A 14,209-nucleotide genomic window follows, 5' to 3' on the forward strand; every position below is an offset into this window, starting at 1 on the left:
GTTCAGCTCCAGGTAGGAAGTAACAAGTACAAAGAATAGAAAGGTGACTGAATAGGGATTGGAACACAGCTGCCAGGGGCAGGGAGAAGTGGAGGGAAGACTGCAGGCATTTCTCGCCAAAGAGGGGTTTGGGGGTGGGTTTCCCACTGCCGCCCAAAGGACACTGCTTAGTACCACAGAGGCTGAGAAGCAAAAGCCCAGAATCCTGTTCGCTGTTCTGAGCAAACGGCCAAATAGACACTGAAAAAAGTGTAACGAATCTCTGGAGTTCCCCACTCATTGCGGCTGCCCAACTAAATAAGTCTATTTCCTTATGACCTGAGGCCATGTTAATGAGAAGTAACTCTTGTAACCAGAGACTCTGTGGTGGTCCAAACCACCATCGCTAACCAGCAGAGAGTATGAGCTACTGACCTTCAGATCCAAGTGGAGAATGTAATGCTGGTTCAAGTAGTGGACCTCGTGGTGCCCAGTGAGTGGAGGAGACTTGGCCGGGGCTTGTGCAAGCTCTGGCTGGTGGTGGACTACTTGGTGTGCACTGCCTCTGTCTTCAACATCGTTCTTATCAGCTTCAAGCAGCTCATCTCTGTCACCAAAGCGGTAAGGGCTGGGCGAGTGAGGCTGCTGCAGGGGCTCCACAGCTGCCCTTTCAGGGAGGATGGGCTGCTTGGGGCACCTGGCTCTCGCACATCAATCAAACACCACAGGAGACAGGGGGACTGAGGCAGCTCCCCTGTGCCCTGGAAATATTGCTGGGGTGATTGGCTTTGGCAGACAAGACAATTGATTCTCACTTGAATATGGGAAGAGGTACTCTGGTTTAGAAACAGGTACAGTTAGTACATGCTGCTGTTGCAGCTAGAAGGGAACAAGGTGCACTTATTTCCTCACCAGCTACACTTGGATAAGCTTAAGTAGTATTACCCAGCTGAAGTAGATCATGTCCCTCAGAACATAGCAGCACACCTGCTGAAAACTGATAACCCAAGCCAGCCTAGCTGCATCCTAGCACAAAGGGATTTCCTTGCAATGGGTATCAACCCCTCAGGGAAAGTTAGATGTATACAGCTGTGATGGTTCCAGAGAGGCATTGCTGAAATCAAAAGAGCTTCATTTTCACCTGGACCATCCCACCTCAGAGTATTTTGGATGGAGAAGAAAAAAAAAATAAACCTGGTAATAGGTTTTACTCTTCTACACACATTTTTTGCTTGTTCTTCAGCCTCCTGTTCCACCCCCATTTCCTTAAAACATGAATTCACCTTCATGGCTCAATTCCACTTGGAGGAAATGATAACATTTTTGGCAAAGCCATTTTAGTGGCACCGTCCCAAATCTGACCCCAACTTCATCCCAGATTTCTGCATGAGAAATATTGTGACTGTTTGTGGAAGGATCACTTTTAAAAGGCCAAAGAAAAATTTGCTGTAACTCTCCACTATCCCTTTTCTTCCCATGTTCCTTCACAATCCTGTTGATCACATTCATCCCCACAGTTCTCAGCCGCTCACCTTCCTCCTGCGAGAGGCACTGGGGCGCCGGTAGCGCTTCCTGTCAGCGTTCTGCCCTGAGTTCAGCTGAGCCGCGGCACCGGATCGCAGCGAGTCGTGTCAGTGCCCCGCACGGGGCGCCACTGGTGGCGCATTGAAAGGCCCGGACTGCAATCGCGGTGGATCGAAGACACCTTTCGTAACAACTGAGCAAGCTTTTATCCCCTCTCATGGCTGAGGCAGCAGCCTCCAGTCAGGTTTCTGGACTTTTCATTACTACAAGAACCACAACATTCCTATACAAAAGGTTGTCCCAGGGGCGTCCTTCTGTCTGCACCTTCCTTACCGTGACGCACAAATCACATCTCTACACGACCCTCTTTTCTACTTTTTCTCTTGCTTTTGCAGCTTCTCTCCAACGATGGGCATGGGTGCTGCCCTGACTGTGGTCCAGCAGGACCCTCATGTCCATTACCATGGTCAGGGCCTGGCATGGAGCAGTCTGGCCCCAAGAGCATTGCAAGACCTGGCCCTGACAATGGCCCCTTCCCCCGGTGCCCTGGGAATGCCCCATTCCCCTGGACCCTCCGCTGAAGAAGCAGCAGATGTCGCTGGGGAGCCAGGTTGGACCCACAGTCTCTGGACCATCCCCCGCCCCCCCCACTCCCCCGAACCAGCTCCCGCCGACCCACCCCCCACCCCGGCGCGTCTCCGATTCCCAGGCAGCCTCCCCCCGCCCCCCTCCCACCGCTCACTTCTCCCATCTCGAGCGCTGCCACCTTCCTCTTCTCATAGAGCTTGTCATGCTGCGCCCGCACCACGCCAGGCGTCAGTGGCGCGGAGGTCGCTGCTGTCACCACCACACCCCAGCGTCTAATGAAAACAACTTTAATGAACCCGGGTCATTAGCGCGCCGCTCCCCCGGTGTCACAGTTTTGTGTAGCTGGGTGCTGGGAGAGACATGGGGCTGTAGAAAATGGTTGTTGTGAGGAGCTGCTGGAATTCTCTGTGGCCCCAAAGTGTAAATATTGGGCCAAAGCGCCTCTGTGAATCACATATAGGAGAAAAAAAACCCTGCTGGCAGCTGCATTTTGCCACCAGAGAAGGGAGTGAGGAGATGTAACGAGCTGTGCAGACACGCAGGCTGGGGAGGGTTGGGGAGGAGGCGCCCTGGGTGTTGGAGGGAAAGATGCCCCTGCAGCCTGTGGAGAAACCCACTGTGGAGAGGGTGTTTCCCCCCCCCACCGCCCCCGAGTCCATGGAAAAGGCCAAGACCCCACCTGTGGCCAGTGGAGAGGCTCCACGCTGGATGGAACAGGTGGAGACACAGAGAAGAAGATGCTGTGACCCTACGTTGGAGCAAGCCTCTGCCAGCACTTGCAGCCCACAGAGATGAGCGAGAGAGATTTGCTGGGGGCAGGCTGGTGACCCCATGGAGGACTGGAGAGACATTGGGATTTATTACTGCCCCCCATAGCAGTGATCCACGGCGGGGCAGCTGCTGAACAGGTAAACCCTGTGGGAAAGGACTCACATTGAAGAACTTCATGGAGGACAGTCTCCCATGGGTGGGACCCCACGGCATTTATTCCACACCCTCCCTCTGTTGCACCGTGGGGTCCTGGCAAATCCACTGGAAGGAACACGCAGAACTGGTCGGGTTCATGGCTGTGATGGTCCTGGGCACACAAAGAAAAAAGGACTAATGAGGTGCTGGGTGGTTAACGATGCCGTGCCGTAACTGACATCAGGCGCTGCCAGTCCTGGACACCATCTGGAAGGAGTTACTTGGTGCAGGGGCACGACACTGGGAGCATGAACACTTCTGCTGCTTTTGAGGTGTTTCACCTAGAAACATTTCACTTGCCTTGTTTCCCAGGTGGCTATCGCTTAGTGGCTATCGCTTAGTGGCTATCGCTTAGTGGCTATCGCTTAGTGGCTATCGCTTAGTGGCTATCGCTTAGTGGCTATCGCTTAGTGGCTATCGCTTAGTGGCTATCGCTTAGTGGCTATCGCTTAGTGGCTATCGCTTAGTGGCTATCGCTTAGTGGCTATCGCTTAGTGGCTATCGCTTAGTGGCTATCGCTTAGTGGCTATCGCTTAGTGGCTATCGCTTAGTGGCTATCGCTTAGTGGCTATCGCTTAGTGGCTATCGCTTAGTGGCTATCGCTTAGTGGCTATCGCTTAGTGGCTATCGCTTAGTGGCTATCGCTTAGTGGCTATCGCTTAGTGGCTATCGCTTAGTGGCTATCGCTTAGTGGCTATCGCTTAGTGGCTATCGCTTAGTGGCTATCGCTTAGTGGCTATCGCTTAGTGGCTATCGCTTAGTGGCTATCGCTTAGTGGCTATCGCTTAGTGGCTATCGCTTAGTGGCTATCGATGAAGCAATTAGCAGGGATACACCCTGAAGGTGGAGAGACCCTGACACAGGTTGCCCAGAGAGGTAGTGGAGGCCCCATCCCTGGAAACATTCAAGGTCAGGGCAGATGAAGCTCTGAGCAACCTGATCTAGCTAAAGGTGGCCCTGCTCACTGAAGGGGGCAGATGGCCTTCGGAGGTCCCTGCACACCCAACGCAGTCCAGGATTCGATGGCCAAACTCTTGCATGACAGCACGGCAAGATGAAGGCAAATAGGTAAAGTGAAGTCCAGCAAGGCTCCTTCGGAAGATGGTACCAAGCAGACTGCTGGCCAAGCACCATCAGATCACAGACAAGGTACAGATGTGCCTCAGGGCTTGGAAGAGCCTCTGGTTAATGGGGGGTGATCAGGAGACCACCAGCAGAAGCCATGCCCACACCCACCTTCTGTTCCTGCTGCGCAGTCCCACTGCCGCCATCTCAAGCACTTTCCTGTTGAGATCGAGCTCTGGCTCCTCTGGTCCCTGCAACTCCGGGTCGCGTCTCTGCCGTGATGTAGTCGGAGTCTTCCAAGTCAAAGTGGCAGCTGGGCATGAGGCTTCTCCCCTTCACAGCCACTTCTGGGCCCTTCTGATCAGGTCTCAGGTTTGGAATCCTAGGAAGAAAGGGACTGGTGTTGGGCCAGGCTAGCTGGTGGTGGCCAGGCTAACTGGTGACCTGTGTCTCCCCCTTTCTGGATCTCTCATTCCAGATTTTGCAGCCCTCCAGGAGCTTAATATTTCATACAACATCTTTCCCCCGTGTCTCCACACCTCCTTCTACCAAGGCTGGATGCTCATCTTGCTTTTCTCCTGTACATGTGCAGTTTCCCTGCCTCTCTGGGGCTGGCTGCTGCCAGATCTGCACTCCTACCCACCCCGATCCGAGGTATAACCACGACTGCAGAAGCGAGCGAATCCTGGACGTCTCCTACCTGCAGAGCATGCGGCTCTCAAAGTCCCCCACGTATGTCGGAGAGAACTTCATCTGGAAACGCTGCTCCTGGCCAGCAAGGATGGTGCCACTGTTGGGCTCGATGGAGAATGGCAGGGTGGGGGCACGGGCGGTGTTCAAAGAGCAGCTTGAGGAAGAAGAGACCTGCTCCACACTGTGGTCCAGCTGGCTCAAATGGCTGGACTGGAGCTTCACAGAGCTACCAGAAGCGGAGGAGAGGAAATCCCCTGTGATAAGGAAGAGGACATCTGTCAAGGAAAAATCCCTCCCAAAAGCTCTGCCTCCTGGTGCAGGCAGGTAGGAGGGAGCTGGGATGTACTTGGAGCATCTCCAGCCACAGGCTTTCATCAGGAGGACTCCCCGTGAAGAGCAGGGAGAGCGGCCAGTTGGCTTTTTGCTTCTAGGCTACTGCTTCCTAAATCATATTCCCAAAATATCCTGAGGGACCCATGTGAAAGCGAGAGCTGGGGGCAACAAGCACAACGAAAAGGCCCCGAGAACTGCCTGGAGCACACCGGACCACTGAGCATCCTGCTGTAACAGCACTGGGCTGGCAGATGGGGGGTTCAATGGGACCAGGACTACCCTGGCTCCATCTCCATGGCCGGGTGGCTTGAGGCAAACCTCTCTTGCAGAGCGGTTCCTGGCCAGCATTCGTTCCCAAACCAGACCCGGCAGCCAACTGGAGACACGATTTGGGGTGCTGGTTTGTGTGCGGTGGCTGTGGGGGACAGCACTGCTCCGTCCTTCACACCCTTTCCTTCCTTCCTCCTCTCTGCCAGGCTTTCCCAACCCACGGCCAGAGAGCTCAGCAGAGCCCAGCCCAGCATCAGCAGGAGCGTGCCCGTGCCGAGGAAGAGCCAGCACCAGGACGCACACGGGAGGGAGATCGGCACGTTCCTGGCATCGAGGCCAGCGCCGGGTTCTTGCTCAGCTGGGCTGCTCCTGCTAGGAAGTGTCAGAGCTGGCAGCTCTCCTCTCTCAGCCCAGCCTCCCCACTGCTCCCAAGGAGACCGTGTGCTCTGACATCATCCCTGGGGGTTAATGAGTCACTGCCACCCCATCGAGCTCCACAGCTGCTGCGAGCAGGGTCCCTGCCTGCACCAAACACTCCCCTGCCCAAGCCAGGAGGGTTTTTTTTAGACGGTGACTTTTGGGAATTGTGCCCAGATGGTGCCAGCAGGTTGGTTAACTCACTTGTCACACCTCAGCTTTCCCAGCAAGAGGGGCCCTGACACCCCCTTCCCAGTCCAAACCCATGGCGCGACTCTCCCTGAGCCACACTCAGCTCCCACACAGAGCGCACGCGTCGGAGCCAGTGCCAGAGGGTCTGAAACGCGGGGAGGGGGCAAGGAGAAGGAAGATGCTGATAAAAGTGGATAACTGGATAGGGATGGAAAAGCAATTCCTGTTTGGAGGTTGTGTGTCTTCTCCCCAAGCCTTTAGCTACCCACAAGATAACCCTGGCACCCCCAGACAGCCCCTTACCGTCCAGACTGGGTGGGAGCTGCTCCATGGTGCTGGTGGTACAGCTCGCTTTGCTTTCATCCTCCACAGCCTCCAGCCAGGTGTATTCCAGGGCCACATTCCCTGTGTTGGACAGCTGGAAACTGAGAAGCAAGGAGGGGAAAAGGAAAAAGCCCAATAAATACCAAGTGAGTTGAGAAGTGACATGGTCTGTGGGCTCCTGGCAGCACTTTCTTCAGGCTGAGGAGCATCTTCTTCCCCGGACAGCTCTGCCCTGTCCAGCTTGTGGCCCTGGTGTGTCCCATGAGAAAGTATTCCAAAGTTTGGAAGTCAAAGAGAAAAGGGCAGATGTGGTATCCCAGAGGCTTAATCAAAGGGGCTTCTAGGATTAAGGTCTTGGATTAAGGCTCTCAGGTCTCAGCCTGACATTATTTTGGTTGCAAACTCATCCTGGAGCAGATGAGGACAGGAGACACGCAAGGAAAGCGAAACCACGGCTGCTCCCGGCAGAAAGGCACAGCAGAACTGAACTTCTCCTGGCACATCTGGGCAGGACGGCAGCCACCATCTCCTGCTTGGCTTTGTGTGCAGGTAGACGGGCTCCAGCACCCAGCCAGGGCCTGGGAAGGATGAAACCATAGAGGGTCTGTGTAGAAGGATGAAGAGCAGCTGAGACTGAACATAAACCGGGAGGAAGGACTCACGTGAACGTCCTTGTCTGGAAGAGCAGGGTCTCCTTGAACTCAATCGTGTCCGTGTCCATTTTGAACTGCGCATAGTCAACGACAGCGCTGAGGCGAAACTCCACCTCACGGCTGCTCTTCTCCAGGACAGTGTGAGCTGGTTCTGGGTCCGTCTCGATCACCTCCAAGGAGAGAGGAGAATCACTGAGCAGAGCCCAGAAAGCCAGACTGAGCCAAACCAGCCCCGTACAGGAACATACCATGCCCATTTCCTTCCCTGGAAAGGTGACAAAGAAAGGTCACCTTTCTGCTGGACTATCTGTTTCTACCTCCTGATCAAAGCAATCACCACTGTGACCACAAATACACCCATGGGGACAATGACCAGGGATCAGTCCCTGTGCTTCAACCGTATAAAGTGTCCGACCCTTCTCCTGGCCCTCTGTAAATGCAGCAGACCTCTAAATGGGGATTTAATTCTCCCACTGGAGCTCTGTGAGTGGAGAACCTCACGAATGAACACACATAGAAAGCAGCTCTTCCTTTCCAGGGGTTTCATACAGGGCAACAGCAGGGGACTGTTGCTTCCAGATGTCTCGTGTAGGGCTGGGGACTGGCATTTCGGGGTGGGAACAAAGTCATTGGGAAGCCTCTGAGCGCTGATGCTCTGATGGGGAAGCAGTTTGGATAACAGGTTTTGCAATGGTTGAGAAACTAAGGAAGAACCATCACCCAGGAGAGGTGTGGTTGGCAACAATGAGAGCAAAAGGAGGAGCTTCTGGAGATGACACTTCTCTGGACTCCCGCACAATGGCCACACAGTGCCTCCATAACAAGAGAGCCCCACGACACAGAGACCACAGCCAACACCTCTGGTGTCAGCGCAGAGCTCAGAGCTCACCCACACCCAGCGCTAGTGCTGCTCCCCACGTCTCACACGAGCCGGAGAGCACGGCGTTTACCTCCTCCTTGGGGAAAAGGAGAGATGTAACCACCATAACGTATCGGGTGTGACCTCCCTCGGCTCCTGGTCAACCTCACGGACGGATTAAACATCAGGAGGAGGCGGGAGCCCCTCGGCCAGCGGAGACGTCGCTCTGGCACCATCAGCAGCTCTTGTTACACAAGCATTTGTTACTGTTGCATTTGTGCTGCTTACCTTCTTCTTGAGAGGCCACGTGGCTCCTGGGGCCTCCGTGGCATCCACCCACTTGATGGTGCGCAGGTGGTCATCCCAGTCAGGAACGTGCTCCGGCGGCAGCTGGAAGGTGATGCTCGCCACCATGCACTTCACAGGGTGCTTTCTGAAGGCAACGGCCACGTCCGATTTCAAGGTGACTGTGATGTCCTTAGCGCAGCCGGCATGGAGGTGTCCCACCTAGGAAGAACCAGAGAGAAGATCCAACTCCAATCCCCAGCCAGAGCAGCACAGCCAGTGAAGGGAGCAATGTGGTGAGCAGCCGTGCCAGGAATCTCCATCTTCCTGCGCTTCTCTCTGAGGGTTGATAAAGCCCAGGAGATGCCACCTCCCGTAACACGAAGCCTTTGCTGCAGGACTGAGAGCCCGGCCCCGGCAAAGCCAGGGATGAGGGATGGCAACTCCCGCATGCAGCAAAGCTCCCACGCGGAGCCATTTGGGATTGCTCCTACATGGCACCGACGTGGGTTCCAGCTGATAAGGGGGAGCTCCCAGGAATGTGTGGGGCAGGGCCGTGCAGTGGGGAAAGGCAGAGCCACCCCAGCTCACCTTGGGGGAGAAGTGAAAGGGGGGTTCCGCCAGCCACTCAAAGCGCATCGCCTCCCCCTTGCTGCGGTTGGTGATGGTGAAGGTCACGGGGTAGGGGGTCCCGATGTGACACTCCCCGAACTGGATGTGATCCACTCTGACAGCTGTTAGGAATGAGAGGAAGGGATCTCAATGTGTGGTGAGGTCCATCCACCCCTCTTACACACACAGACACATGTGTCCAGCCCCTCTCCTTGCCCCAAGCCTTCCTCTGTCTGGGAGATGCCGTTCCACACCCTACCACTCCCACAAATCATAGAATCATAGAATGGTCTGGGTTGGAAGGGACCCCAAGGATCACAGAGCTCCAACCCCCCCTGCCACAGGCAGGGACACCAACCTCCAGGCCTGGAGCTACACAACGTTGCCCGGGGCCCCATTCAACCTGCCCTTGAACACTTCCAGGGATGGGGCATCCACCACCTCCCTGGGCACGCTCACAGAACCCCGTGTCCAGCAGGCGACAGCACAGACCTCATTATATAGAGGCCACAAATTATCACACGTGGTCCTCCTCACCTCCACAGCACCCCACAGGCCAGCAGACCCCCTTTTCAGGATACTCAGCCGAACGCTGGTATCTCTGACCCTCCCTTGCCAGCCCACAAGCTCCTCCCCAGACAGAGGATGTCCCTTTGCCTTCCCAAGCGTGGCTGCTCTGCAGGCTATGAAAGGCAGCAGGATCTGTGTGCTAAGCCCACAGCACCCCTGCCCTGGCACAGGGTGAGCAGCACCATGCTTCCCTGTTCCTTGCTCTGGCTTGGCAGCCTCTCCTCTTACCCTCAATCACACCTTCCTCCAGATCATCTTTAGTGTCCTCCTCCTTGCTGTCTGCCACTAGTCCATGGATGTTATCTAGCGTGAAGTCATCCTCGTAGCCTTCACCCACCAGCTCAATGTCGGTCTCTTCATAAGGGTTGTCCACCACAGACATGTGGATCTTTGCTTCCACACGTTGGGCCAGCTTGGGTTTGAAGAGCACATCAAACTCTGCTATTTCCTTGTGATGCAGGACCAGGGAAGCGGTGTGGGGCTTCCTCTCTACACAGTGATGGAAGCCAGAGAAAAGTCATACAGCTCCACAGAGAAAACCTTTCCATGGGGTCTGAGATGCTTAAGAGGGTGAATCCAGCTGCCTCTAAGCACCGGTTCTCCCATCAGTGGTTCCAGACCCTCTTGCTACATTCATACCACCATGCACACTGCTCCTTAAGTATCTTAACCTCAGGTGAACACCCATCTCTCTCTCAGACTGCACCCAGCCAGCCCCTGCCATAGTAAAGCTGAGTTATGCAGTGGGTTTGGCTTCTGCTGGCTGGCTGCAGGCTCGAGGGCTGTCTCTGGTCAGGGTGGTAACTCCCCACTCATAGCAAAGACCTTCACACAGTCCATTCAAGTGCTGACAGCGCCCCAAAACTCAACCCACCATGTCCAGAAGAACAGAAGAACTTCTTACAATTTGCTAGGAGGAAACCTTGCAAGGAGTCCATGTGTAAAACTGGGGGTACAGAGAGCCCCAGGAGCCAAACTATCAACATCTGCCTGTGCTGGGCCAAGCCAAGAGCTGGACAGACATTTTTCCCGTGCAGACAGCCACACTTCACCAAATTTACAAATTTACCTTCTCCATGAGAGTCCTGCATGCCCGCAGCTTGGTAAATACACTGTGTGGTGGGCTTGGCTTTCAAGGAGAAAACTCCTTCTTTGTCCAAGAGGTCTATCATCAGCTGAGGGAAAGGAACACAGAGCATAACCACACTGGTGTGGGTACAGGGCTTTCCAGCAGATCAACGCTGTCCTGCTGCTGGCTCAGCCCACTTCAAACACAGCTCAGTGCAAAGCTTCAGTACAATTGGAAACCCCAAAAGGGTTTGGAGGTGTCAGCACACCAAACAGGACAGGAAATACTACAAGTAAGGAGCAGGGTGTAATTAAACTGTAAGGAGGAACTCTTTCCCGGTAAGGGAGCCCTGGGACAGGCTGTCCAGAGAGTCTCCTTTTCTGGACACATTCAAAGTCCACCTGGATGCGTTCCTGTGGGATTTACTCTGGGTGACTCTGCTCTGGCAGGGGGTGGGACTAGATGAGCTCCTAATGCTCTGGGATTCTGTGAAACTACAACCAAGTTTAATTACAAGGCAGTGAAATGCCATCAAATGAATCTGCCGTGACCATGGCTATAGCATGTTCCATGGAGAACCAAAGCCTGAGAAGAGAGATGGGGAAATTCCAATTCTTGTGCTGCATGTAACTGCAAAGGACAGACCGGCCAGAAAGCCCCATCTCCAGGAGGAACACCCTTCCTGGGAAGCACGAAGGGGTCACTGTCCTGCGACAAAGGGGCACTGAGCACAAGGGAAGGGTTTCCTTTGGCGTTTGCTGGGACCTCTCCTTGGTGGGATGAGACCAGAGCATTCCCCGAGCAGGCCCTCACCTGCACAGGGACGGTGCCATCGTTACGAAGGACAAGAGGGAGTTTTTCTAAGTCACCCAGCAACAGCTTCTTGAAGAGGAGCAGGGGGTTCCCTCTCCTGTTGTGAAGGACCGGGCGCAGGACTGTCACGCGAGGCAGATTCCCATCTCCACTGATCTCAAAGGTCAGGCTCTGTGCTTTAGCTGCCGCAGGGCTGCAGGGGAGACAGAGGAGACATCATCACGCTTGGTACCAACCCCTTTCCCACTTCCCTGGCTGCTGCTCCCATACCCCAGGACACAGGTTCCACCTCATCCCAGTACGATAAGAGCCACTCATGAGAGCAATCTGCTCTCGAGAGCTGAAGCCCTCTGGAATAAGAGCAGTCGTTCCCCTCCATGGAATCAGGCAGTACAGCGGGTAAATAACAGGGACACAGACAAGGCACAGCAGCTCCCTGGCTGCGGTGACATGAGAGACACACAAAAGGCACCCGAGTAGTATCAAAGCAAGAAGGGAGGAGTAAATAATGTGTCAGGAAAGGATATTGCCAAGGCCACAAGAGCAGGAATTGCTCATCAGGGCAGAAATCTGAGTTAGCGTGTCCCACCTCAAGCAGCCCAAGGGCTGGAGAAGAGCAGGTCGGAGCCCCAGCACAAACACGGCCAGCACAGACCTCAACGTACCCCCAGGGAATCACAAGGGTTCTTCTTATGTTAACATAAACAAGGAGGCTCTATCTTGTCATTAGGGACCTGATGATCTCTTGAGGTCCTTTCCATACCCTACAATTCTGTGATTCTGTTACTGCTTCTTGTGTGGTCTAAAGCTAAGGACTCAAACCTGCGGCTACCAAACGACTCTGGGTTACTGGAGTTAGGTCTACGTGCTCCCAGAGGGGAGGCAGCTGTCAGAAAAGGTCACCTCTAAGATCCCCCCAGGTGAATTACCTTGCCTGGGCATCGAGGGAAGCCTCAAAAGCACACTGGTAGTTCTGCGTGGCTTGTGGAGTGAAGGTCACCGTAGCAAAGATGTGGGAGCAGCTGGGAACACTCATCCAGACAGGATCCACCTTGAATATGTTGCTCACGTAGCTGTCAAGCTTGGAGGAACCCACAGAGTGGTGTTAGGAGGAAACACCCTTCAAGGCAATGCAGCCTTACTCATCGATACATCATGGGGAACAGCCCCAGACAGGCCCCTCACTCTCCAGGGGTGACTCCAGAGCGGTGCCGACCTTGCCCAGGGAGCTGCTGTAAAGCCCAGGAGGACAAAAGCTTGTTCTGAGCACCGAGCGGCCAGCCCAGCACATGTGGGAGGTGGGACTGTGTGGGAAACCCTCCAAATGATCTAGAACTGGCTCTTAAAGAGAAGGAAAAGACCAGGGAGCCTGAGGAAGTGATGTTCTGAAGCCCTGGCACATCAGCCCAGCAGAAGAGCCCCCCTCCCTGGCCCCGAGTGTGACCCCAAGAGATACTGAGAAGGGTTCAAGTCTCTCACCAAAGAGCCAGAGGGGTGAATCAAAACCTTGCTTGAGACAGACTGAACTCAACCCAACTGTCAACCTGCATCTCTGCCATGTACTGCCACCTGCCCAGAGCCAGGCCAGTCTGGGCAAGAAGCTGCGATGCATCTGGAGGCCACCACACAGAAGAGAGACAGTCCCCGAGGCTCCTTGTTCTTACCTTTCCAGGGATGGGTTTGATGGAGAAGACCACATCACAGGGGACTTTGCCCACGTTGCAGATCTTGAAGCGAGCTGTGGCCTGGTGCCCAACCAGGACGTTGGTGAAGATGAATTTGTTCTCATCTCTGATGAACACACCCTTGTCTTCCATTTTCTGGAGGACGTGGCAGAGGTAGATGCTGCTGCAGATTCGGTGCTCCTCAAAGATGGACTCTATGTCATCAACCACAAATGCTACAAGAAGATCAAAGGGAGGGTGAGGACCGAGAAGCCTTCCCGCTGAATTTATCTGGACCCTGCTGGCCACTCAGAAGCTGCCCAGGTCACCGCAAAACCCAGCTGGGTTGGGTGTGAGGATGGAGCTTGGTCACCCCCAGTCTTAAAGGACATTGCTTTCCCTTCATCCTTCCACACATCCCTCCCAGTCTCTCTGCAATGGCTGACTGGAGAACTGGAACCTCTGGGGGCTTTAAGGGGGAAATTTAGGGTCAGGGTGTGTGTCCCAGGAGTAAGTCTGGGTGCCGATGGCAGGGAAGCTGTGGGTGAGGCGTACCTGGGAGGCAGGACTCGGCAAACAGGGAGTAGGGGATGCCGGAGGGATGGTCCTTGGGGTCTCTGTTGTTGATATTGATGGACAGGCTCTCCTTGCACGTCCCCAGCAGCTTGACGTAGCAATCCACTGTGATCATCTGCTGGCCCCCAGGAGGGATGGAGCCAAAGCCAGGGTACACCGTGAACATGCCCACAGTGAGGAGAGTCTGCAGAGAGAGTCCCGGCAGAGGCTGATGTCCAACAGCCATACCAGCAGCAAGGACCATGCTGCTGCTCCCCAGCCTCCCGCTGGCTCTGACCCCCAATCCCAGGGCAGGGACAACACCACAGCCCGCAGGGAGCCCCAGGCTGACACGAACATGCTGGGAGGAGGGGGAGGCTTGTCTCAAGCGGCACAAAGAGAGGAGCTTGGCTGTAAAGGGCAAAGGTGGGAGCTGAGCTCCTTCAGCCTCAGAAGGTCATCTCCAATCAACAGATGGGGAGTTCAAACAGGGATGTTGGGCCTCTGGGGTTTTCCCAGATGTATTTTGGCTTGTGGCTACCAAACAGCAGACCTGCTCCTCTCTCATCACCCCACAACTCCAGCTCTGAGCCAGAGCACCCTCAGCAGGACCAAGCAGCTCCTGCCTCTGCTCTGGCTGGGAGATGATGGAGCCTTGAGCTGCCAGGCACACGCAAGACCACGTCACCTCCCATGGTAATGAGACCCCAGCCCAGGCTCCAGCAGCACGTGTCAGGGAGCGGAGCCACCCACCTGTGTGAGGGGGTTGGTGTTCTTC

The 14,209-nt window shown here is 54.9% G+C and overlaps 1 protein-coding gene across 1 annotated transcript; it reads right to left on the minus strand.

Annotated features, from left to right (window-relative positions):
- Positions 1-4,329: 4,329 nt before the first annotated feature.
- On the minus strand, positions 4,330-6,437 carry LOC311196773 (hydrocephalus-inducing protein homolog; the record flags this gene model as incomplete). The annotated part of the gene is made up of 3 exons (XM_084270394.1): positions 6,331-6,437; positions 4,823-5,069; positions 4,330-4,504 (listed from the first exon to the last, which is right to left on the minus strand). The coding sequence occupies exons 1-3, from the start codon at positions 6,356-6,358 to the stop codon at positions 4,330-4,332; spliced, it is 450 nt and encodes a 149-aa protein (XP_084126520.1). The 5' UTR covers positions 6,359-6,437.
- Positions 6,438-14,209: the final 7,772 nt, after the last annotated feature.

Source organism: Gallinula chloropus (genome assembly GCF_964237585.1).
Source record: "Gallinula chloropus genome assembly, chromosome: 14".
In the NCBI taxonomy this organism is placed as follows: domain Eukaryota; kingdom Metazoa; phylum Chordata; class Aves; order Gruiformes; family Rallidae; genus Gallinula; species Gallinula chloropus.